Source organism: Lepisosteus oculatus, chromosome 5 (genome assembly GCF_040954835.1).
Source record: "Lepisosteus oculatus isolate fLepOcu1 chromosome 5, fLepOcu1.hap2, whole genome shotgun sequence".
NCBI lineage: Eukaryota > Metazoa > Chordata > Actinopteri > Semionotiformes > Lepisosteidae > Lepisosteus > Lepisosteus oculatus.
In genome coordinates this window covers 48,274,799-48,298,995 of record NC_090700.1, presented here as the reverse complement: position 1 = coordinate 48,298,995, position 24,197 = coordinate 48,274,799, and the positions used below count along the sequence as shown (strand labels likewise).

At 43.9% G+C, this 24,197-nt stretch overlaps 1 protein-coding gene and 1 long non-coding RNA gene across 7 annotated transcripts in view; one reads left to right on the top strand and one right to left on the bottom strand.

Moving 5' to 3' along the window:
* The first annotated feature begins 7,921 nt into the window (after positions 1 to 7,921).
* Positions 7,922 to 24,197, top strand: part of itga11a (integrin, alpha 11a) — a 59,691-nt gene continuing 43,415 nt past the window's right edge. The window contains exons 1-4 of one of the 5 annotated variants that reach the window (XM_069190582.1): positions 7,922 to 8,209; positions 8,758 to 8,805; positions 11,649 to 12,334; positions 20,303 to 20,414. In XM_069190582.1, the coding sequence (XP_069046683.1) occupies positions 12,286 to 12,334; positions 20,303 to 20,414 (161 nt within the window). In that variant the 5' untranslated portion in view covers positions 7,922 to 8,209; positions 8,758 to 8,805; positions 11,649 to 12,285. Of the gene's footprint in view, positions 8,806 to 9,843; positions 12,335 to 20,302; positions 20,415 to 24,197 lie in introns of those variants that run through there. The other 4 variants (XM_069190578.1, XM_069190581.1, XM_069190579.1 and 1 more) reach the window with 4 other exon arrangements.
* Positions 18,509 to 21,491, bottom strand: LOC138239231 (uncharacterized). 2 transcript variants are annotated; one of them, XR_011189709.1, is made up of 4 exons: positions 20,976 to 21,491; positions 20,257 to 20,855; positions 18,909 to 19,127; positions 18,509 to 18,755 (listed from the first exon to the last, which is right to left on the bottom strand). It is a non-coding gene; the product is annotated as an uncharacterized lncRNA (long non-coding RNA). The 2 variants fall into 2 exon arrangements; XR_011189708.1 differs by having other exon boundaries at positions 20,257 to 20,444; positions 20,976 to 21,471.

The following is a 24,197-nucleotide window of genomic DNA, read 5'->3' as shown; positions in this document are numbered from 1 at the left end:
GCATTAACATCTGTAGTGATGAAATGCCTGGAGAAGCTGGTGTTGTCACACATCAACTCCTCCATCACAGAGTCCCTGGACCCCTTGCAGTTCCCCTACCAGAAAAACAGATTAGTGGATGATTCAGTCTCCCTGGCTCTGCATACAGCCTTGGAACACCTGGACACTTAGAACTCGTATGTGAGAATACTGTTTGTGGACTAAAGTTCAGCATTCAATTCCATCATACCCAGTCAACTGGTGACAAAGCTCAGGGGATTAGGTCTGTGCAACTCTGTCTGCAACTGGCTGCTGGACTTTATCGAGAGACCACAGGTGGTGCGGATAGGCAATAAAACATCAATACCACTCACCCTGAGCACTGGAACCCCACAAGGCTGCTGTCTGAGTCCAAGGTTGTACTCCCTGTTCACTCACGACTGCACAGCAAGACACAGCAACAACCGCATCATTAAGTTTGCAGATGACACCACTATAATAGGACTGATCAGTGATGATGACGAGTCCACTTATAGGGATGAAGTCGTACAGCTGCTTAGGTGGTGTCATAGCAATAAACTGGACTTGAACGTAAAGAAAACGAAAGAGCTAATAGTGGACTTTCGGAGACACAGGCCACACACTCACAGCCCACTCAGTATTGATGGAATGGAAGTGTAAACAGTCACTAGCTTTAGGTTTTTGGGAATTCACATCTCTAAAGATCTAACCTGGACTGTGAACACTGACTCTATCATGAAGAAGGCTCAGCAGCGCCTTTATTTCTTGAGGTGCCTCAAGCGATGGGGGATGCCAATACATGTGTTGCTGAACTTCTACCGCTGCACCATTGAGAGCATCCTCACCAACGGGATCACCGTGTGGTATGGCAACACCTCTTCGCGAGAAAGAAAGGCACTGCAGAGAATGTTCAATATGGCCCAGAAGATCATCGGCTGCGGTCTCACCGAAATTAAACAGCTCTATGAGGACCGCTGCCGTGGTAGAATTCTGGCCATCACAGAGGACAGTCACCACCCCGGGCATGAGCTCTTCACCCCACTGCCCTCAGGCAAGAGATATAAGAGCATATGGACACTTACAGTACCACTAGATTCTTCAATAGCTTCTATCCACAAGGAGTAAGATTGGCGAACACATTTAGCCATCCCCTTCGGACCACACCTACTCCATCACCATCTACCTCTTTATGATTTCTTATCTATTGCACATCTCCAGTCATTGTTTACACATCTGTACTGTTCACATTCAAACTATCTACATGTTTACTTGCACATTGTCTACTGTTTGTTTGTATATTGTCTTGATGCACTGTTTGCACTTTGTTTTGTTTTTTACACTTGTTTTACAATCGAGAGACTTTCTGTAAGTAAGAATTCTATTGTACCGGTTACATATGGCAATAAAGTTCAAGTTCAAGCAGATGGGCTCAATGTCAGCAATTCCAAAACTTCACCAGCAGGAGGTGCCAAAGAGACAGAGCTGGACTTGTGCTTGCTGAGCCAATGTGCATGTGAAGCCCTGGCCAGGAATGTCTCAGATTCCGAAGGAGAGTAATGGAACATTCTGTGACTGGTGGGGAGGATGTGCTCAGTGCAGTGTGAGGGATAATGAGAATTACAGGCTCTCGGAGCCTCGGGCCAGACTCTCTGTCATCCTCTACAGCAATCATGCTGAGTGCTGAGCGAAGACAGGGAGATCAGTCCAGCTCTGGCAGGTGTGAGCTGCAGCAATGGGTTCGAGACAGTCTGGCCAAGTTCAGGATAATTGAAATTAATTTCCTGATATTTTAAGAGTGGGACATACTTTCCCCCATCCCCCTACTTGAAGAGAGTGTACTTTTTGGTGCATGCTTTAGCAGAATGTGTCCATTTTTACCCGGTGATAGGATTTGAAACTAGAAACTGCACAATACTAATCCTGAGTCTCCATCTGTTGCCCGGAGATACCAGGCATTTCCACAATGATCAGAGTACCTCTTCCTTGTTTACTATGTCAAGAGACTGTTCTGAATCCTTACAGCATCTCGATATGCTTCCAGCTTTCAGCAGTTCATGTACGAGTCTGATCTTTAACTTTAATTCAGCGGACTGCACTCCAACTTCATTCACTGTGTGTTTCAAGCATCCTCGCTTAAAAACATCAGTTGACACACAGTGGCGGAGCAACAAACACACTTGACGTTTCGCTAAACAACAGGCAGGACCTTGACCGCACAGTTAAATCAGCTGTTATGAAGCTTACAGACCCAAACCCAGAGCTGTACATTAACACAGAGCAGAAGAAAGATATTGGTTTGATTTTTCTTTTTTTTTTAAAAAAAAAAAGCATTGCTGTCAAGGCAGTCTCCCAGAACCACAGAATTCCTGGGGTTTGGCAAAGGGCTTGCAGTGTACAGGAAGACATAAGCTCTTTCTGTAAACTGAGCGAGAGTCATAAACTCTGATGATGCCTTTCCTACCTCCATGTTCTTTCAGGGCTGAGATGTGAACAGGGAAACCTTCTCCATTTACCTCCATGATCCATAAGTCCTGTCATGTGGGCTTTGATGATGATAATCTGCTTATCAGACACCTTTAGCCAGGGAGACTTTTAATATTGAAAGTTTAAATTAAGAGTTGGTGATAGGAACAATTGAATAGGCTCATAAGGCAAAGGTGATGAAATTGCTAACAGCACAAGTTACTGCTAACTAGATAAGTAACACAAGGATCAAACAAACAAAATGAATTCAATTAAATCAGTAGATCATGTGGAAACACTATGAATGAAACACCATTTTGTATACCTAGTTTACAGTAAATGTAATTAACAAGTTACATTACTTGTGTGACAAGAAAAGTGTTAAAGTGTCTCAAGTGAAATGTAGCTGAACGATGATGATCTATATTGTAACCCAAAGGTCCTGACCTAGGCTCCAGTTTATTTAGTGTCTGTAATGGCAGTATTGCACAGCCCTCAATGGGTTTCAGCTGTTCTAGAATTGAGAAAGAAATCTAGGCCTGCACACAAGTTACAAAACCACAAAACATAGCTCACTGTTCTTTAATTTAAATTTTAAATAGTGAAATATTTTCTTATAAAGTAGTATAATGCATGATCCTCATTTTGGATCCTGAACTTTGGAGTATGCAAGTGGGAGTGATGGCATAGAAAAAGTTTCAGTTTTATGATAGTGATTTTATTTAGCGTTTCAAAGTAAGAACAACATATACATAATGATTTAGATTTGAAGAAAGATGCTTGAAGGCCGGAGTCCAGTTTGTCTTTCCCAGTGATTTTTTTTTTGTTAACCGAAGGGTTATGCTTCCTGAACTTTGACCTCAGTTGCGGATGCGGGGCTCCAAGGGAGAGCCGGGAGGCCCCAGGCACTGTAGGAACCAATGAAGATGAGTAAACACCTCCGCCCCCACCCCACCCCACCCCCACCCAGTCCATCAGTGTGGAGTTACAGTGACTTCACAACACATTCCTGCATTCCCGGGCGACCCTAAGACTTGGAAAATGGCAAACAGAATTTCCATATCTGGAAAATGAAGGGAAGGAATTCCGGGAAAGGGATATGCAGATTTATAGCAACAGAGTGATAATGGTATACAGGATGCTACTGTCTGCTGGCAAAGCTGGTGAAAGATGTTGACGCATTACACCGAACAACGAACGCCATTGGGCTGTTTGATATTTCAGAGGATCATTTGCACGTGTGGGCCAGAGAGAGGGCTGCACAGAGCCAAGGAATACCATTGAAATGTTATGGAAAGCCCTTGATGAACTGAGGGACACTTATTCTTCTTGGGGTGATAGATTCTGGTACCTGGAACCTCTGTCTCTCTCAGTCAGGCTTCTGGTAAAGAAGGTCAATTAAAGATTTGGAATTTTAAATGTAACTACAAGTGTAAATTCAAATCCCTCAGAGGTTTATATTAGCTTCCTAGCTGTTATAAATCCTGTTGAAACCCATGTAAACACTTCGCTGGAATCTGGGCGTAGTGCAAACAGTCTTTGGCCTCATCTTGAAAATATTATTGAATTTAAACAGCTTGATTTTCTCGTTTGTTAATGAAGTGAAATTCCTTTGTGGCTTGTATATTTTCAGTTTGCCTGGTTTTATGTTAACTGCTGTGCTGGCGGGGAAGCTTGTTCAGATTTCAGCCGAAGCGATAAATCAAGGAGAGGATGGACAAGAGGCTCTCCAGTGGCACAGGGTTGCCATATGCTGAGATTCTTAATATGTCTTCACAGCTGAAGTGTAAATCCAGCGGCGCTGTTAAACCAAATGACACCAACTTTGATGTTGTTTCATGCTTCTGATATTAAATTAATTTGTCATGATTCAGTTGCCTTGATTAGATCAATACCAGAAGCTAAACTATTTACTGGTCATATTGATCAGATAATCCTTCACTCTCTGCATTTTGTCAATGGCTGCCTTATCAATCCTCTAAGGTATAAGTGTCTGGTTGATCAAATCCCTATAATCTTCTTAAAAGCCCCACATGTACCATTGGTAATATAAATATAAAAAGGACTCTGTCGGCGGATTTCTTTCATTATTATGGCTTAATGCAGTGGGGTCAGCTGTAGCACAGGCTGGGAAAATAAACTGTTTGAGTTCTTGATGTAGTGGTGCTGCACTGAACTTCATTCTCCTGTCTTGTAAAATATAATAAGCTTGTCGACTCTTGTGTGAGCCGTTCTATGTTGTCTCCAGATCTCTTTGTTGTGAGGGACAATGTCTATAATTACTGCTGCATTGTGGGCTTCATCTTGAAGACTTCTGTGTGCTCAAACGACCAGCAAATATCATTATTATAGCAGCAGTCAATCAGATGGATATTTGCATATGTGCATCTGATGGGGAGCAAAAAACTGATGACAGATGCTAAAAATGTCATTCAAGAAAAACGGCTATTGTAATCTTACAGGGTTCCATATGTGCAATTTCGGGAAGGAAAGATTGTGAGAAGATAACATAAAGAAATGTCCTATTGAATTAATTTGAAAAGTCTACTCAAACAGACATTTTAATTCAAACTCTGTCCAGAAATATTGTTTACATTACAGTTATAGACCCAGAAAAATCAGAATTTTTATTAACCTGCCAAGCACTGAATTTTTAATTTGTGATTTAATTTAATCTGAGCCTCTATCTTTTTATATCTGGAATTACTATTTATTTTTTTATTGTACCCACTCAGTTTGGAATTGTCAATTGATGTAAAACAGCTGTAATCTTCTGGAAGAGAATGAGACATGCAAATGAGCTCCTCTGACACCTTTAGGCCCACCTGTACAGCCTTCTATCATGTGACACACTGCTGTTATAAGACTGGTAGTGCTGATTGGAGGCATGGCTCAACTATCACTGACAACATTACAAACCTGCTGGTATCCTGACATCACAGAACACTTGCAGGTACCCTGACATCACTTTGCCCTGACATCACAGAAAGCCTGCAGGTACCCTGACATCACTGTGCCCTGACATCACAGCAAACCTGCAGGCACCCTGACATCACTTTGCCCTGACATCACAGAACGCCTGCAGGTACTCTGACATCACTGTGCCCTGACATCACAGCAAACCTGCAGGCACCCTGACATCACTTTGCCCTGACATCACAGAACGCCTGCAGGTACTCTGACATCACTGTGCCCTGACATCACAGCAAACCTGCAGGCACCCTGACATCACAGCAAACCTGCAGGCACCCTGAAATCACTGCAAGCATGTTGGTACCCTGACATCACTGCAAGTCTGCAGGTGCCCTGTCATTACAGCAACATACAGGTGCCCTGACATCACTGAGTCCTGAAATCAGAGCAAGTGTGCAGGTGCCCAGCTAGTTGCATGAAGCCCTTGACTACTAGAAAGCTGAGAGACTATGCATTGACATACTCAGTCCTACCCCAACAATGCTCTGCAAAATGTGTGCCGCCCTGTAGCAGTCTGAGAGGGATGTGACCTGCCTTTTCTGTTCCAGCCACTCGGGAGTGGGCTTGAGCCCAGATTCATGGCATGAACATTTATTCCTCTGTCATGATGCTGGAGCTGTTGATTGAGAGGTGTGTCCCAATCAAAATGTTCCATTTGGTTGGTGATGGACTGACATTTGTTACAGAGTTGCAAGAATGGCTCAATATGGATGTGAACAGCCCTGGAAAAATTCTAAAGTGCACTGCAGCCTTTATTTAACGCTGTCTATATATTCTGAACCTGCTTTTATAGGACCATTGTGAAAGTTGTATGAAAGACTTCTGTCACCTAATAGCATGTTATTAAAGGAAGGAGGAGAGCTAGAGGATTTATTGGTATTTTCTTTTAAAAATGTATTCTTGAACTATGAATGGTAGATCTCCAATACTAATTCAAGGAAAATGGTTCATTGCTTCAGTAGATCTGACCACTTGTTTGAATGAAGCTCGGTCAGCACACACATACTTTCTGTATAAATCATATCTACTGTGATGTGCCTTGGCGTTGATATGTGCTGTTTATAAACAGACCAAAAAAATCTTTTCCCAAGAATTTTCTGTTGCGATTCTTAAATGTATCTAGATACAAATCCCCTAAACATTGAACAGGTACTGATTAAGTTTTTAGAAGGACTGATAAATCTGTTCACGAGAGGTCGGGAGACATCTGCACATTTTTAGGGCCTGTTGCTCCTTTAATGCCATATTCTTTTTTTAGAGAGAAGTGATGAAATTTAGGACCCATTCCAAATCGTTCTGCAGTCACTGGAGCATGTGGCTTCTTCAGGAAGAAGGTTGCGGTCTGTGCTCCATTGCTTGTGTTATTGCGCACACTTGTCATCGGGGGTTTATAACCAGTGTTACTCTCTCCTGTACTTTAATAAAATTAGCTACTGAAGTTACTGAGGGAAGCGAACACAGCGATTGCATTGCTTAGTCCTGCCAGAAATTAAAGTTAATGTTGTCCTGTGGAAAGGCTTTCTGCAGAGGGGAGGAAAAATGATTCCCCTTTCAGAAAACGTGGTTTCTTTCCCATTCCACAGGAGCGACATCACTGGCTGTGGCCTTAACAGGGCCGACGCGGGGGGGTCCCAGCACGAGCCAGACTGGCTGTGCTGTGGACTGGGAGCCCTGTTGGAACGGGACCGGAGATGCCATTGCCCTACTGGCCCTTCAGGGAAAGGGGTCCAGTCCATGTCCCATAGAAGTTCGATCTGTTTCTGGTTTTACAAGCCACAGGCTTGTGCATAAACACAGCACCAGATACAGATACTGGATGTTTCTGTCTTGTCACCTTATCACGTATATTTCCCTAGTTAGACTTAGAGTTTTACCGTTAGCTAGAATCAGAAATGGGCCAAAACCAGTTTGCACCTGGAATGCTTCCTTCTATAACTAGTCTGGTATTTGTAGATTTATCTCTGTTTGAGAAGTCAGGTGTTGAAGTCCTCGATCCGGCACGTGGGTACCTAACTTTCTGTCTTCTGGCAGTAGCTATGTTCTACACACATGATAGGTTGGAGTTTGGCTGGCAGTCGAACAATTCTGCAGGTAATTTAATGGAGATTTGGGTTATGGCAGTAATTGCTCGCAGTCACTACACGGTTTAACTGTGCCCCGAGGACACCATGTAAACACAGCTCCAATTCTCAGGCCCAGAGAGCAGAGGAGGGGATATTGATTTCAGGCTGAACAGGGAGCTCCAGGGGGGCTTCATCTATCCTGGGCTTCTGAAGGGAAAGAATTAAATTTCCAAAACTCCAAAACCAGCAGAACTTCTCATACTCCTCAGAGGGTTCTCTTTTTCCCCCATTTTTTTTGTTTCTGATCTGTACTGTGAATTAAACATCAACACAGCAATTTTGGTCAGCAGAACAGCGTCTAGCGGAACAATCTTGTGTCTGGAAATACTGACTGGAGCAGCTCCTGTTCTGCCTTGGCAGCAATCCTCCATCAGAGAAAGGCCCTTCATGTTAATTATAGACCTCAGGCTTACTTGTCATTTGTCATGTTGTTTGCTACGAAAGGGCTGAGAGCAGATTCTTGGGTTATGGAGCTGGGACCCTAACGCTGGTAGAAGTCGTGCCTTCAACAGTTCAGAAAGACCTGTGTGACAATGTGTTCTGGTTGTCTTCTGTTTCTTGTCTGGCAGGTCTCGGGGACACCTGCTGAATTTGTTAATCCAGTTCTCGATGTGGGTCAGACGCTTGCTTGGGAGATGGAAAGTGTTCAGGTCTGTGCTGCTGGTTTACTCATTAGGCTGTTTGAAGGCCCAGACAGAATGCTTACAATCCACCTGTCGAGACCTGGGATTGTGCATGGCTTTGATTTTCCCCCTCTTTCTAGAAATTGAGAAAGAAAGCTTTATCGTTAAAAGATGTTTTTTTAAAAGCACAAAATGATTTAGCTTTATTTTAAATAAAACAGAAATAGGACGAAGATTTTTCAAGAGAGCATGACTGTGCCTGTTGGCCGATTTCGTTCAAAACACAGAACATTGCTGCAGTAATATTGAGTATTTTTTACTGAGCACTGGGTAAGAATCCAGAGCGTGGTGTTCTAGCGACATGTTTTTGTTGTCATTCCATCCCAGTAAGAACTGAAATTCAGTAATTCAAGAAAAGACTGAAGATTAAAGAATCGGGTCTTGTTGTTAGCAGATAATGTTGTAGTAATGGCGCAGTGGTCAGCATTACAGCCCCCCCAGTGCTGGAGCCCTGGGTTCAGTTACTGGGGTGGTAGCTGTGTGGAGTTTTCTATGTTCTCCCTGTGCTTGTGTAGGTGTCCTGCTGGTACTCTGGTTTCCTCCCACAATCCAAAGACACAGTGGTAAGTTAAATGCTTTCTGGGAAACTTGGCCGTGGTGTGAGCGTGTGTGTGTCTGCCCCGTGGCGTCCTGTCCAGGGTGTATCCTGCCTTGTGCCTGTTGCTTGCTGGGATAAGCTCTGGGTTACCCATGACCCTGAATTCGATGAAGTGGTTAGAAAATGGATAGATGGATGTTAGAAGATAAGCACAGGTCTTCCCATGATGCTTCAGTGCAAGACATTATTACAGGTTGGGGGTGTGATAAAATCTAGTATCAGGTCCTGACCCCAGTTTGCTATGCAAGCAAATAAGAAAGATTAATAATTACACCCCCTAACATCAGGGATTGCTGAGAGTGTTCTGGAACATCTTGATAATAGAGGAACAAAAAAGCCTATAACAAATATTTACTGTGATGCAATACTAACCTATATTGGAATTAAAAGGTCAGTGAGTATCACAGCCCTGCTTTTTTGTTATTGAAATCCATAGTTCTAGACTTATAATTTATAGACAACAAAACCACAGAGAGAACCTATGTCCAAGTAACATGGATCCTACTATTCCCTATTAGGAATCTCTCTGTCTATACAGGTGCTAACTAATGAAAGGGAACAAACTTCCCTGTCCTAAATAAAGACATTCCTAAAACAGGGGAGACATATTTAGCCTGCAGATTTCACAGTGAAGGAAATCATAATTTACAAATAAAACAGCAAGCTCTCTAATAAAGTTCACAGACCAGTAATCACTCAGCCTTCTGATTACCTTGACAGAATCTGGTTTTAAGTCTAATTGGAAAGAGGCATTCTATCAAGACACAAGCCTTTGTCCTGCTTCCTGTCTCCTGTTCTCACTTGTACAGTATCTGTGTCCATTCCAATGGAAGCTGCCTTAAAGACCTCACTCAGAATGTTCTGGTCAGTTTTAAATATTCATGTTTTAATATAGCTATTTTAATGATCTAAGGTTGACTTTGTCTAACCTGAGTAAATTATTAGGACTAATTTTGGTTATCTGCACCATTTGCCCTATTCATGTGTCTCAGGTCCAAGTTGACAGCTGTTTAAACACAGGAAAATAATATCCATTATTCCAAATCTTCAAAATAAGGCAATCAAGATGGGAAGTGTAAACAAGCTACAGTAATCCCAGCTGAAAAGCAGCTGCCCCATTAACTGCAACAGTATGTACTGTACAGCATATATAATTTTGAAGATCTGGTATGAATAAAATAATAAGCATATTTATTACAGTGCCAGTAAATTATTTTGACTATATGAAGACCATTTTGGACCGCCTTACATTCAATGCAATGCGAATGGTTTGAGTTTTGGATTTGGTAATGAATTCCAGAAGATTATTATAAGAATGTTAACGATTCTTGGGGATTCACACGAATCCAAGAAAGCTGCAGCACACTGTTACCATTCATGTGGAAATCTCATCTTGAGACGGAGTGTGGAAAGGGATTATAGAGGCATGGATTTCCAATGTGGATCTGAAACAGGAATATGCAGGCATAATTGATTCAAGATCCTCCCTCTCTCCCTCCAGGAGCTTTGACACAAAGGGGTTTTATAATTGAGTGAAATGTAGAAGCAGTAAGGGCTATTTAATTACATTTTGATGAGACGCAATATTCCAGCAGTGTACCGTGAAAGCTTGGTAGTCTTGCTTAACAGAGCTGTTCAGTGAGGAGATTTGGATGTTTATGAAGTAAAACGTTGAGCTCATTATCCTTGGGGTGTGTCACGGCCCTTGCCACAGGAACAGGAGAAAAGGTATTGATAGGAACAGGCCATTCAGCCTATCACAGCTGTTCGTTTTCACACCAAGACTCAAAATCAAAGCATCAAGCCCAGGTCTGGAAGGGCTGAGGGCCTGCCAGGTCACTCTCCTCAGGGCCTTTGAAGCTTTTCTCCGTTTTTGAGTACTGGTTTAAAACCGGATATTTTTTCCCCCTTGAACGTCATTCGAAAATACTGCAAGTGTCAACCTCGTGAATTCCCCTTTTGTAAACCGCATTCAAACCTCTGCTCTGTCCGTCTTTTCCCGAGGATGAAAACACTGAATCTCCTAGAGCCCTGGAATGATTCCCATACTTCTGGACCTTCTCCGTCTTTTTAGCATGGGAGGGTGGTACTATCGCAGCTTAGCATAGTGAGAATCAAATCCTACCGTACAACCATTTAGACTTCAGAACATTTTCATGGGGAAACTGAACCTTCAACTTCAGTAGGTGCAGGCTGGAGAGGTGGGGTGGGGCTGCCCTTCTCTTGGATTAGTGCCTGAGTGGTTTAGTCCACAAAAAGGCTGAGTAAGGCTGTCCCTTATTATGTGCTCATATTATAGTATAAGATTTTAGATGACCTTTTCACAGTTTACCTTGTGACTTGCACTCACTCTTCAGCTGTGAAAGTTCCCTTTGTTTTTTGGGTTCACAGCAGACAATGATACCTGGGTTTGACGTTTTCCCACAAAACATATTTGTAAAGGTAATTTCGAACAGCCCTAGTACCCTTTTACTATGGCAAGTCACAGTGTCATCGTGCTGAAGCCTGCCGAGACCCCAGAGAGCCCTGGCTGACTTTTCCCACCCTACCCTACCCTCACTCGCCTAGCAACATGTCCCAGTTTCGAACCCACAGAGCTCAGCTCAGCCTACACTCTGGGAGCACCTTTACCAGCAGAGTAATGTAGATGCCCTGGCTGGGGTCTCTCCTCATCTTCTCATCTTCCCTTTTCGTTTCAACATGGTGACTGGGGTTTCAAGCTGATAAATGGTCCCAATTCAAAGCCTGTCGATAGTCTGTCTACTTCCCTGAACCTTCGTGATTCACAGCTTCTTCTCTTTATTGCAGCACAGCCCTTCTTTGACCTCAGAAGCCTTCTGTGATTCTCCGGTCGAACGCCTACCTTCCCACTCCAGCACGACGCAGGTTTTTTTTGGCTCAGCCAGCAGTTTCATTTTTAAGCTGAGCTAATTGAAAGGAACTGACCCCCTCCCCCAGCCTCACCCCATCCAACTAGCATCATTCGCCCCCGGTTTGTGAAAGCACTTTACCACTTAAACTGAAGTACAGCAACCAGTTATATAAAACAGATCCAACAAAAATCTGTGCTGTGTATCCGTAATAATGCTGAGGGCAATAAAAGATAAAAGTTCTGGTGCTCCATTAAAGTGTCTTTAAAGTCTGCCAAGATCTGGGTGTTTGCTAGTTTTGTTTGCCTTTATGTTTTTTAATGTCTTCCTCATCAATCCGTGGCCCTTTCCCCTCTTTTTAAGAAGCCCATGTGCTTTTAAAGGGCTGTGTGTGTGTGCTGATGCAGGGCAGTGTATGCACCTCCTCAACTCTGCCATAGTCCCTCCTACTTCCCCCTGATATAGTGAGCCTTTGAGTAACAGTGAAGTCAATAAGTGCAGGATCTTTAAGTGAGCAGTGCTGGGACTGGCCCTCTGCCTCAGCTCCCGACTGATTAACACTGTACCCCTCTCACATGGACTACTCCGGCATCCTGCTCCTCTGGGCCTGGACCTTCCTGCCAGGTAAGCCTGGGCTGTGCCTGGGGCTCCGACTGTCTCTCTGAGACCTGTGCAGCACTCTGGCAGCTTAGATTCAGCAGACAGGCAATCCCAGAAAAGAGCTCTGATTATTTCACAGTTCCTGCTGGGGGGAACATACAGTACATCTGCCTGGCAAATGCCAAGACAAGAATGCTGTGATAAAAAGTTACACTACCAAGACATAGGAAAAAAAAAACTTGAGAAAAGTTTTCATATGTATTTTCATGCCAGCTCTCTGTTCCAGGCTTATGGTTTTGCAGCACAAGATGAATGCACTCTGGAAGTCTGCAATGGCTCGGATTGAACAGTTTAAAAAAAATATGCATCTTATGATAAATTTGCATTTTTGCGAGCGTGGTTTTTGAGGAGCTAGTCTGGAATGATGTGTTTTTAAATTTAATGTTGCATGGTGGTGGTGAGGGAAGTAGCAAAGAGGGATCTCATTCTTAGAAGGATACTGTCCTACAAACAATATTCCAGCAGAATATTCAAACTGTAGTTTTGAAGCCTCTCAGAAAGGACCTGTGCAGTTCGCAGCCAGAGAAGGTGTTAACCGCTCAGCTACAGCACCTCAGTCAATTGGCTCTGAATTTCCAGGAGCTGCAGATTAGGGCGTTTGCAGAGTCCTTTAATCTTTGCCAACCTCGCTCCACATGTGTCAGCTGGGATACTCTGTCAGCCTGAATGTCACATTTGACTCATCCTTAGGGTAAACCTGCAAGGCAGTTTTACAGTTTTACAATGATTTTGTCTCCCTCATTCAGTTAGCTTAACCTCGATGTTCCTTCATCAATTTCCTTCTCTGTCATTTTTAACAATGCTTTAAATATGTTATTTTAATTGAGACAGAAGCCGAGACTGTTGTGGCTTCCCATGCATCATGCATGTTAGTGTTAAAGGAGCCTTTTTCACTCCACTGTATTAACTGCAGGTTTTAACTGTGCTTGAATGTGGGGGGTCAAGTGTTGCACCTGCCTCTAGCAAGTTTGGCTCTCGAGACTACTTGGATAGCCATGATCATGAGTCCTCTGTGTGTGTCCAAAATAATTTGCTCACGCGTTCTGAATTGCTGGTTGTTTTAAAGCATTTCTGTGTCTTATAAGATAAACCGGAAATCATTTTGTTGTTGTTGGCAAGAAATACCAATCTTTCTGCAAAGATGTACAGACAGTTCTTGAGAAGAAAAGCTCATCATTCAAGACGTTCTGTGTTGGGACGGGTGCATTGCTCTTGCCCTGTGAAGTTCTAGCACTCAGCGATCAGCACAGATTCTCCCCAGCCTGTCTATGTGTCAGTCCTGCTGGAGGGGCTATGTGCCAGAGAGACAGAAACGGCAATGCTGGAATAATTAAAATCTCCCAGCAACCTCCAGTATCTGACATCAGATAACTGCTAATACAGTAGCTGAAGTATTTTGGAAAAATGTTTTCATGTTATTTGGGAGAATAATCACCAGGCTATTTTACTTAAAATTCACAACTGAATGCAAGTCTGGGCAATTTTCTCGTTGTGAGTACAGATGGATTTTGTGGCCGTGGTTTTCAAAAACCTTGGCTCTGACGAGGAAAAAGCTCAATTAGCTCAGCTCAAGAGAGATTAAATCTTAGGCTTGAAACAGGTTATTTCAATATGGAATTTTGCATTTCCTCTGCTGTCTGATTTGAGCGGAAGTCAATTTATCTTCCACTAATTGATAGAGCACCTTTCTCTGCCTTACTCAGCGCACTGGTATGTCTGTCGGAAATCGTCACTGCTTAGTAGCTGCTTTATGGAATCCTGCACTTCAAAGCATTCGAATCATCACTGCCAGGAAACGCAGCCCCAGTTTAAGAGTCTGGTTACTCAGGATCATTGTTTGTGAATTAATGATGTGAGAAAAAAATGTTAACATTTGCCATTAACAGTGTGGCCGAGCTCAAAAAAAGCAACAGAGCTGTACAAGCCAGAGATGCTGCCACATGGCTGGAAGACCCCATTACCTTTGGAGTAGCTTGCCTGTAACTGTAAACACTCTTCTGTGAAAATCTAGTGTTACCCAATGTGAAACACCGAAGACCCACTGAAGTGAAAATGGAGCCAATGATTGCTTTGATCCACATTTCAAAGGCTGGCAGTGCCCTGGCAGCACTGATTGGCAGTCTTACGGTCAGGGTGTGCTGCCATCATTCCCCTGTTCTGCAGGTGCACTATGAAAGTGATTCAGCCCATAGTGCAGTGCAGTGCTGTCATGTCGTGTGGTCACTGCCATGTGTTCTGAACAACATACTGTACATACAGAGGCAGCAGCTAAAACACACACTTCAAAGACGGATCTTCATCTCCTTTGCTCCAGTGAGGTTTGCTCAACACAAGCCCCCTGGAACAAACCAGTACCCTTTCTTCAGAGGAGTCCCATAGTGAAAGGCATAGCCACAGCACTTTAAGGAACTACAGTAGAAGCTAAGATAAATTAACCATGGAGCACGGTATAATTAGTTAAGCTGCCACACTATTTGCTTGGTAGATATTCCATAGAGCTTTTCTTTGTCACAGCAGAATTATCATACAGTATATAACCATCCATTTTTTTAGATGGATTCCAGTCTTATAGTGATCAATGTGGGGATCATGCATAGACTAAAACCAGAGCAATTGTGTGATTTTCCTCAAAGTTCCTCCATTGTAGATTCAGTAATTTGGGGCAATATGAAAGCACGCAAATCTAATCTGTTTTAAAACAAGTTTTCATTGTCATGGATTAAAAAAGGGCATTTTTTGTTAGAGCATGACAGCTTTGCGGGCATGTGTGTTATTTACCAGAAAGACTAGGGCATGTTGGTCATCAGCCCTCTGTATGTATCCTGCCTCACTGGAGCAGCACCAGGGGTGTGCGTGTTCCAATATTTATTCTTTCTCACTCAATTTCTCGTATGGCTTTGCCGAGCAAAATGCAACGAGGCGTGCAGACACGCAAGCGCCCTCCTGCCACCTCCGTGCCTGGCCCGCCCTGGCTTCCCCCTCCAGCCAGCTCGGAGCTCGCCTGGGTCCCACCGGCCTGCTGAGAGGAAGCCCCGCTCTGGAAGTTGCTCCTGCAGGTTGACACGTGGCCAAGCTGTGAGCCTCTGGCTGCCGCCGGGGCTGCAGGCTTATTTATCTGGGCAGAGGGATCGGCGAAGGAAGGCCCTGCGAGCTCCTGGCCCTGTCTCGTGTGCTGAGATTGTTGGGAATATTAAATCGCTCTGCCACGTTAGGTTTTTTAAATGGAAACTGGAGCACTTCCATAATTTCCTTTCTTTTTTTTTTTCAGCAGAAACCAAAGCTGTTCTTGGATTTTATCTGGGGCAGAGTGTGTTTTTATGCAGCAAGCGCAGAGAGTCATCAAAGAGTCCGGAATGAGTCAGTTGTGTTTATGTGCGCTTCAAGTTGGCACTCGGAAAAATGATAAAACACATATGGGAAAGATTTCTAATTCCCTTCAAAAATGAGAAAGCTATTCAGCGAATTCCCACAATATCTTAAATGTACTAGATTATTTTTAAAAGGGGCAAAATTGAATGTGTTTTTTTTTTCATAGATTTCCATGTTTGTTACCAATAAATGATCGGAATCTTTTTTTATCGCAGCGTGTTTAAAAAATGGAAAAAAAAACCTAACTTTCATTTTTAACACCAAGAAAATTAGGAGTATCCAGGACAATTGCAGCTGAAATATCTTGTAAGACCTCTGTATTGAAACAGAGAAGACTTAAAGCAGCTAAAGTTGTGAATATTCTAATCTCTCTCAAGCCAAGGTGGGGGCAATGTTCTGGTTTCCCTGACCCCTGACCCCTGACCCCACTGCGCGGGGATCAGTTCAATGACTGAACCCCAGAATCCAATGATGTCAGCCCCATGAGGGAAATTATTGAGGACCTGCTCAATGTGGCTTCAATAAACATAGGCTAAATTAGGAGAAAAAATGAATCACTTGTCGGAAGCAGGAATGCAAAGCTCTGAAAAAAGCGTGTGCTGTTTATATTTGCTTCCATCTGGGCAAGCAGCCTCCAGACATACAGTAGCAGGCACCCTAGAAAGGGGTCCCTCAGTGTCCCCAAGGTCTGATTATCACCCCAATGTTCAGGAGTCTACTGTACATCAATGCTGGTGTGATGAGCAAGCTACTGTACCTGCGTTCCTGTCAGCTGTTTCTGTGTCAGGGCAAGTATATGCACACATTCTTATGTAATTTTTTTTTTCAGGTGTGCAGTAACAGAATAATAACAGTTTCATGCAGAGCAAAACGTCGTGGTGTTTCCTTGCTCTCCTGTGAGTTGCTGCCTAGGCGTTTGTGCCTTTTCTGTGTTAATTCTGTTGGACATCAGGTGAACCGGAGGGCCCTGCGTCATAGGAAAGACCTAACTCTTAATGACGGGGCTATAGAGAGAAAGCGTTTTCATCCACTGAGGCAGGGAGAACTCTTGTCTGCACCTGATGACCTTTCTTCTTTTCTCTGTCTGAAGACTTCCAGGGCCCTCACAATCGCAGCAGCGGCTTGTTGTACAGTTTTCCAGTTGTGCGATTTTTCCTGGATGACACTGTTGTGGCCTGGCTTGGCTCTGAGCCTGTGACTTCCATTGCTTGCTGTCTTTTCCTTACTTCAATTGTTATTCTTTTGTATGCTCTCCATCTGGGAGTTCCTCTATTTCTATGGTTTGCTGTTAGGGCCCGCTGCTGTCCCCAGCTGGAACAATGTGACTGTGTTTGCAATCTGTCTTTGCCCGGATGATGAGTTCAAGCTGGAACAGAGGATCTATTCGATTGCACTGCAACCACAGCTCCACAGGACAGAGGGACTGGGCCAGTGTGTACAAAGGAAATCAAATACTGGGTTTCATGTTGTACTAAATATATATATGTGACACCGGTCACATTATAATCAAAATCAAAACCTTGTGAGAGCTGAGGCGTGACTTCTTTGGAGGTACTGTACACTGTGTGTAGCCCGAGCACCCTGCATGGTAACATTGTGTCATGCAAGGGTTTCAGTCTGTACTCCCCTTCAGACATCGTTATTGTTAATTAACTGATTGATTTAACCCTGTGAAAGTATGAGGGCATACCTCTGATTCGCAATGTGACAACCTTTCCTGCATTTTTCTTTGCATTGTACTTTCATTTGCTTTCACTGGGCTTTCCCTTTGTTTTCACCATTCTTTTCATATCACTTTACTATGAAAAAACCTCGATGGTTTGGTGGTTTACCATAATACGTGCTCACAGGGGGCTTCTTCAGTAATTGTTAAGAATGGCTCTGCAGATTTTGCTGGAGTAGGCAGTCAGGGGGATGTTTTTCAATAGGTTGTGCTACTGTGTGTGCTGCGCGTCTGTTACAGGCTCTTCTTCGGCGCAGTCATGATCAGAGCTCGGCCCCTGAAGAATCGGCACACTCAGCAGAGCTCTAGTCTAACCTGGAGGTGGCACGGTGCCATGTTTGGTTTCCCTTTAAACTCTGTGGAATTCATCTTGCGCAGATCTTCTAAAGATCCTGGATGTGAAAAATATGTTGTTTTTTTCACAGAGCAATAACACACGAGGCTTGACAGACGGCGAGGAGCAGCGATCTGCATATAATTAGCCCGATTCCTTTTAAAGCTGTTTTTTTTTCTTTTTTTAACTAAGGAAATGTCTAGGCCAGTTTTTTGCTTCCTTTTTTCAATATTGATGGAAGACCGAGTTTTCTTTCCTTTCAAAATAAGGTTCAAAACAGATTTGTCAGGAATCCAGTTTCATTGGATTGTGCTATTCTGGCACAAGCAAACTATATTTCACTCCACAGGGCGTCTGACACGAGCAGATCTGTTGTGTTTGATGGCTCCGATCCTAGATCACCTTTGTTTTACGCCAAATTCACTGAACATCTCATTCAGAATAGGGACCAAAGAAACGCTACCACATGTTTGATGCCCTGACTGATACGGAGAGATCAGAAAAGACAGAGACAGAGAGGGGGGCCAGTTTTGCCCTGTCTCAATCTGCCAAAAGAAGAGGAGTCACACAGAATCAATACTGCATCATCTGCTCTGTGCACTTCCTGTGCTTATAACTGAACGTGAAAAAGCCAACTTATGTCATGATTATTACCATACTACTTCAGGTTGCTTGGCAACAACAACAAAAAAAAAGGAAACTGTTCTCAAAATAACCTGAACTGATAAACACTTTAATTTAAACAGCATGAAGAGCTCCTCGTCCTCCTGGCTAGCTGGAGCTAAGCTGCATCCTGCACAGAGCTTCATGCTGTCAGAAGGATGGAGAGCTGAAGGACAGGCAGAGTGCAGACAAACTACTGTAGTACTACAGTCCAGGGCTGCTCACAGCTCAGACTTCAGGTCTCCAAACAGAGAGGCATTAATCTGCTGTCATCCTCCTGGCTTTGCTCCAAGAACCTGGGGAAAAGAGAAGAAGCATTTCTGACGAGACCCCTTACCCGATCCCGCTATTTGTCTTAGAAGGAAAGGAGAACAGTCTGTGAGATTGAGCCGTTCATTGTTACCTTTGCCAGCATGGCTGCCCTGTGTTAAAGTAGCATGTTTACTAACCAGTAGCCCAGGCTCCTGGGGATCTGAGTCCACGGGCCGGACTCTGCCTCGGCACGCCAAGAGCACAGACTGAGTCCCCGCTGAACAGAACCTGTGAGTCTCTGTGCGCAAACAGGCAGGGCTTTATCACTGATGGGCCACCAACCTCCGTGCTCTAACCCTCCCAGGCTCTACCGTGTAAACAGCGCAGACAGACGATTCTGGGCTCCGTGTCCTTAGCTGCGGAAGAGAGAGAGCCTGTTCATTATTTTTAAAGCTGTACCCTAACCAGGTCACTGCCCACACAACCCAGTATGGAATAACACCAGTGTTCGCAACTCATTTCAATCCCAGTTTTGATACCTTACCTTCTTAAAGCTTGAAACTTTTTTGTGCTGTTTGTAGGAATTACCTAAAGGGTGGGGAAGGAGCCACTATTGCTATAGAAAGATTTAATTTCTCAGCACTCGGTCAAGCCAGAGCAAAACTGTCTGTAATTTCGATTTAAAGCTGCTCAGACCTTCCTGTTAGGGTGGTGGTTACTTAATGACCTATTTTTGCCACAATGTAGGCAGGTGCGGCAGTGTTGTAGCTTGGAATACAGTGTTGTAGCTTCTGTGGGAATATCGTGATCCTGAGCTGTGGCCCGGCCTGTTATGTGGTATAAAGATAAATACATTCCTTTTGCAGGAGTTTGGAACTGGCTGTCCAGTCAGTTGTCGGAGCTGATGCCTTGGCTTGTTCCAAGAAACAGCTGGATGAGACCTTTGGATCAATTAGCTACCAGCAACCAAATGGTCTTGTCTCCTCGAAACCTTGCTTGTGTTCTTGAGATCTGTTGTAAGACAAATGGAGTTCTTCCAGGCCAGCGTTTGGCAAATGACAGCAGAAAAGCAACACCTGGCACAGTAATCTTCACAAATTGATGGCGCTTATGTCACATGCACACGGATTATATTGGTTTTGATACAGAAGGAGAATAATTCATTTTGAAATAACCTGTTTTTTTATGTTTAAACATAAGTTAGCTTTCTTTACAATATGCACGATCCAGAATTTCCCGCCTTGCGCTCCCTGCTTGCTGGGATAGGTTCCTGCCACCCTGGATTGGATAAAGAGGTTAGAAAATGGATGGGATGGATAACCCAGAATCCTGTTTTCCTCCAGAATTAGAATACCCTTCATTCTGGATATAAAGACTGGTGATATACTATACCTGACTATTTCATCAGTTCTGCTACAAAGTGTGAAATGAATCCAAAAACAGGTAGTCCTGCCTCTCTGTGCCTTGTGCAGGTGCAGTGGTCTGATGGGCTGATCCTCTGCTGTGTACTGTAATTGTTTTAAACAAATGCATGGTAAGGCTCACCTGCAGCTTTTCCCGTTTAACGCATTGTGATGGTTACTGTTTGCAGGTGGCTGTGACTCTTTCAATATCGACACCAGACACCCAAGGATCATCCTGGGCTCCAGGGAGGCCCAGTTCGGATACACGGTGCAGCAACATGAAGCAGCCGGACAGAAGTGGTAGGACCCCCCTTTCGTCGAGTTCATCCCCTCGGCAATACAAATAAGAGCAGAAATGTCAGTCAGGGAACTTTTACCAGCAATTTGGTGTCTGCCACTTAGAAAGACGCCAAATTGCTTAGAATGCTGAGATGGATTGGGCATCTTTTCAAACTCCACACCAGAAGGCAGGGTTTTGCAAAAGCCTTAGGGTTAGAAACCAAAGAAGATACTGAGGTGTATAGTGGTATTTCATGTTTTGTATTTTAATGAGAGAAAGCAGGCTTGTTTCACCTGAGCTCACAGCCAGTGACTGAGGTCTGCACTGCAGTACCACCAGTGTACTTGACTGGGAGGGTTAAGGAACCCCCAGTGCCTCTCAGTGTTACTCTGGGTCATTGCTCTCGTTGTTGCGACGGTAAACATTCTTCCTCGGTCACATTGTGACATGTGACACGTTCTCTTGTGCACACAAAAAAAAAAGAATGAGAAAAATATTTATGAGGCCCTGTACAATCCAGAACATCTAAAAATATTTTTAAGGAAATGCCGTGGGGGAAGATGCGCGATCCGTCTTCTTACCTCACTATTGTTCCTGTCTCCGCACACGAAGTCCTGGACGGGAGTCAGTGCTGTCATTCTCAGGCATGTCTGCTGGCGAGGGGAGAGCTGGCGGCCTGCCGCCGCTCTGTTCGAGTTACTCTGCTGCTGCTGCTGCTGAGGCGGCGGCGTTTCAGCTCTCTGCCAGACGGTCTGCGCATACCTCACCGTCACTCGATAACTCTCCCAGACTCGGAGAGAGCGGCCCAGCGGAAAAAAAGGGCTCATTTTCTTGGCTCGTTAGTCAATGGAAGCAGGAGATCGATTGTTTTGTTTTGATTTGTTACAGCTCCTTTTCGGACGCCGGGCACAGCTTTCGGATTTGTTAACTCCCGAAACCTTTTATCCTGAAACACTAGTAGCGCTGAAAAAAATTCCCTTCATAATAAAAGCACAACAAAAGCAGGCTCCCTGGTCTCTTAGGAATTGCCTCCTAAGAGGAAGTGTCTCGTGTGAATTTCAGTTTTGGCCAGACAAATGAAGTTTTTCTCTTTTCAGAGAAAATGTAGATAATGGTCGTCTGAAGCCATCCTCTCACAAGAGCTTCTGCAGAACACAAATAAAGGCATGAACCCTTAACAACAATTTTTCATGAGAGAGGTGATATATGTCTTCCCACTAGAAACACCACTAATGGCAGTAGAACTGGTAATACATTCTTAATTTGTTTTATGACTTTCCAAAGGGCTTTGTTCCAAAGAGTAACACCAGTGCAGTGAGACATTGCTCTGTGTTTGAGAAGCAGCATTTTACAGGGCTGATCATGGTATGAGTTTGCTTCCACTCTGTCAGTTTGGTTTTGCTGACATTTATTAACTGAGATTTATTCTGTTTAACCCCCCACCACTACCCCTGCTCCCAGGGAAGCTGGAAGCAATTTGTGGCAGTGGAGGAAATTTTCGGGATAACGTCACAGTGGTCTAGGATATCATGTCTGTCCTCTGTGTCTGAGAAGCAGCAAGAGCTCCTTCTTTGCCAGTCTGATGCAGTTACCTGCCTGCTGTGTGATCCCCTGAGTTTGGAATAAGAGCTGCTTTCACTAACTCTTTCCCCCATTAAAAATGAAACTATCATTACTTACATCAGAGTTTCCTCATTGTATCTTCCAATCCTGTGGCTTTGCAAGTATTGAGCTGTAGAGGAAATGTTTTAGGTGATTTGCATCAATGCAGATTGTATGTCCTTTCAGGAAGTACGTATCAAGGATATTTGCTATTGAGAAACATCACTAGTGCTCCAGGCGTGAGCTCAGAACTGCCACTTACTCAGACAGCACAAGTAATGTGAAAAGCACTGCTGGTACTTACTGTAGGGATGCTTCTTGATGTACAGTACGGTGCTTGAGGCAGAGACTTTTGCCTGTTTGCAAAACAGGGCAGTTTTGTTCCACAGCACAGTGCCTGCCAAGAGCAAATGAGGAACACTGGGACATACATGATGATACAGAAAATGGACTGATTGAGTCTGCGCTCAAGGGGTCGCAATATTTAACCACTCATTACCTGCCTATTACAAGGACAGGTATAAATGCAGTGAAGAATCCCACTGGGACTGGCCCAGACAGGTTAGTCTAGCTGTGACTGACTCTGCTGTGGAGCTAAGAATGGGCTGGTACTTGCAGCAGTGGAGCTTTAAATGAGAAACACACAGCTTCGATGCAGATGCTGTCCCTCACAAAAGCCAGGAGCCATCAGCAGATGAAGCTCAGGTCTGCGACCATCTGCGTCTGCCAGTAAAGAAACAGAATGGTCCACATCCGCTACATTACTCTTTACCCTTTATTGCCCTTAATATATAACTCATTTCCTTTTTTTCTCTCTCCAGTAACTTGTTTTGATCTGGGCACAGGAAAAAACACAGACAGCGATATTTAAAAAAGAATGCACATACAATACGTGAGGAGGAGCAGTGCACTGGAATGTGTATAATGCACATTAAATACAGATGCTGCCATTTCCTACATGCTGGCAGATGTATTCCTAGTGATGCCCTTCACCCCTTAAATCAACATGATTTGAGGGGTATTGATCATCATGACAGCACCTGGCTCTACTCCATAGATGACGCAGGGCACTCCTTGTCAGTGATGGTACCAGAATCCAATGGCTGGTGGGGAGGCTGATAGCTCTGGCTGGGAGTTTTCACTGGAGGGCAGCCGTTCCAGGACCTGTAAGAGGAGTGCACTGGCTCCTTTGCAAAGGGTGATAACTGGAAAAAGAGGCCCAGACATTGAAAAAGACCAATCTAAAACACACAAGTTGCCATGAGCGTCTCAGACAGCATGCTGCCCCTTTCACATGTGGGGAGAAAAGAGGTTCATTACACTTGATCTCTCTATTGAGTCGTTTGCTTTGGTTCGCACAAAGAGAGTTTTAAAGGCATAAAGGTTTCGTATGATTACAAATGAAGAACTGGCTATACTTAATCACTGAACTCTCAAAAAAGATTTTTAAAAATCTGTTTGTCCTTCCTGCATACAGACTGGAACTGGGTTCCTGAATCTAGACAGGGTGCCAAACATGTAAATCATCTCTGCTAGAGTAGCAGCCTGTATGACTTAACAGCAGGCTGGAGTTCTTCAGACATTACACTGTTAGATTCATCACTGAATATTTCAGGCAGATTGGCCGATGTCTTAGCGGTTTATTTTGCACCAGAATAGCCCCTGATATCAATCATGAAAGTATGAGGACTTTAGAATTTGTTGTGATGTGAGAAACAGATTGTTGCTGCCTGCAGAATTGCACAATCTGCCGAATCTCAGGGTAGGGGGAGGGTCTCACCATCCTGTTTTTTGTTTTTTGTTTTTTGTTTGGGGGGGGGGGCGGGGTGAAAGATTGCCTTTGGAAACGAAGTGAAGAATGTCATAAACATTAAACATTGAGCGTCTGGTATTGTGGTATTGCAGCAACTCATTTCCTCTAAAGGCGATGGAATAATATGTCACCTTTTCACAATTAAGTCGAACAGGTAGAAAGAGGAATGCAGATGGAACTATTCATATAACCACTAGCGGCAGGATGGGCAGAGCACGAACATCCTGTATTCGTCCCTTTAACAGGGCAGTGGGCGGCTGTCTTGCTGTTTGGGATAATTTGGAAAGTATTTGTTGTGGTTCTGCAGATTCCCAAACCCCCTTCCGTGCATCAGATCACAGGCTCTTAAATCTTTGCCTGTTTGAAGAAAAATACATGCCACTTCTCA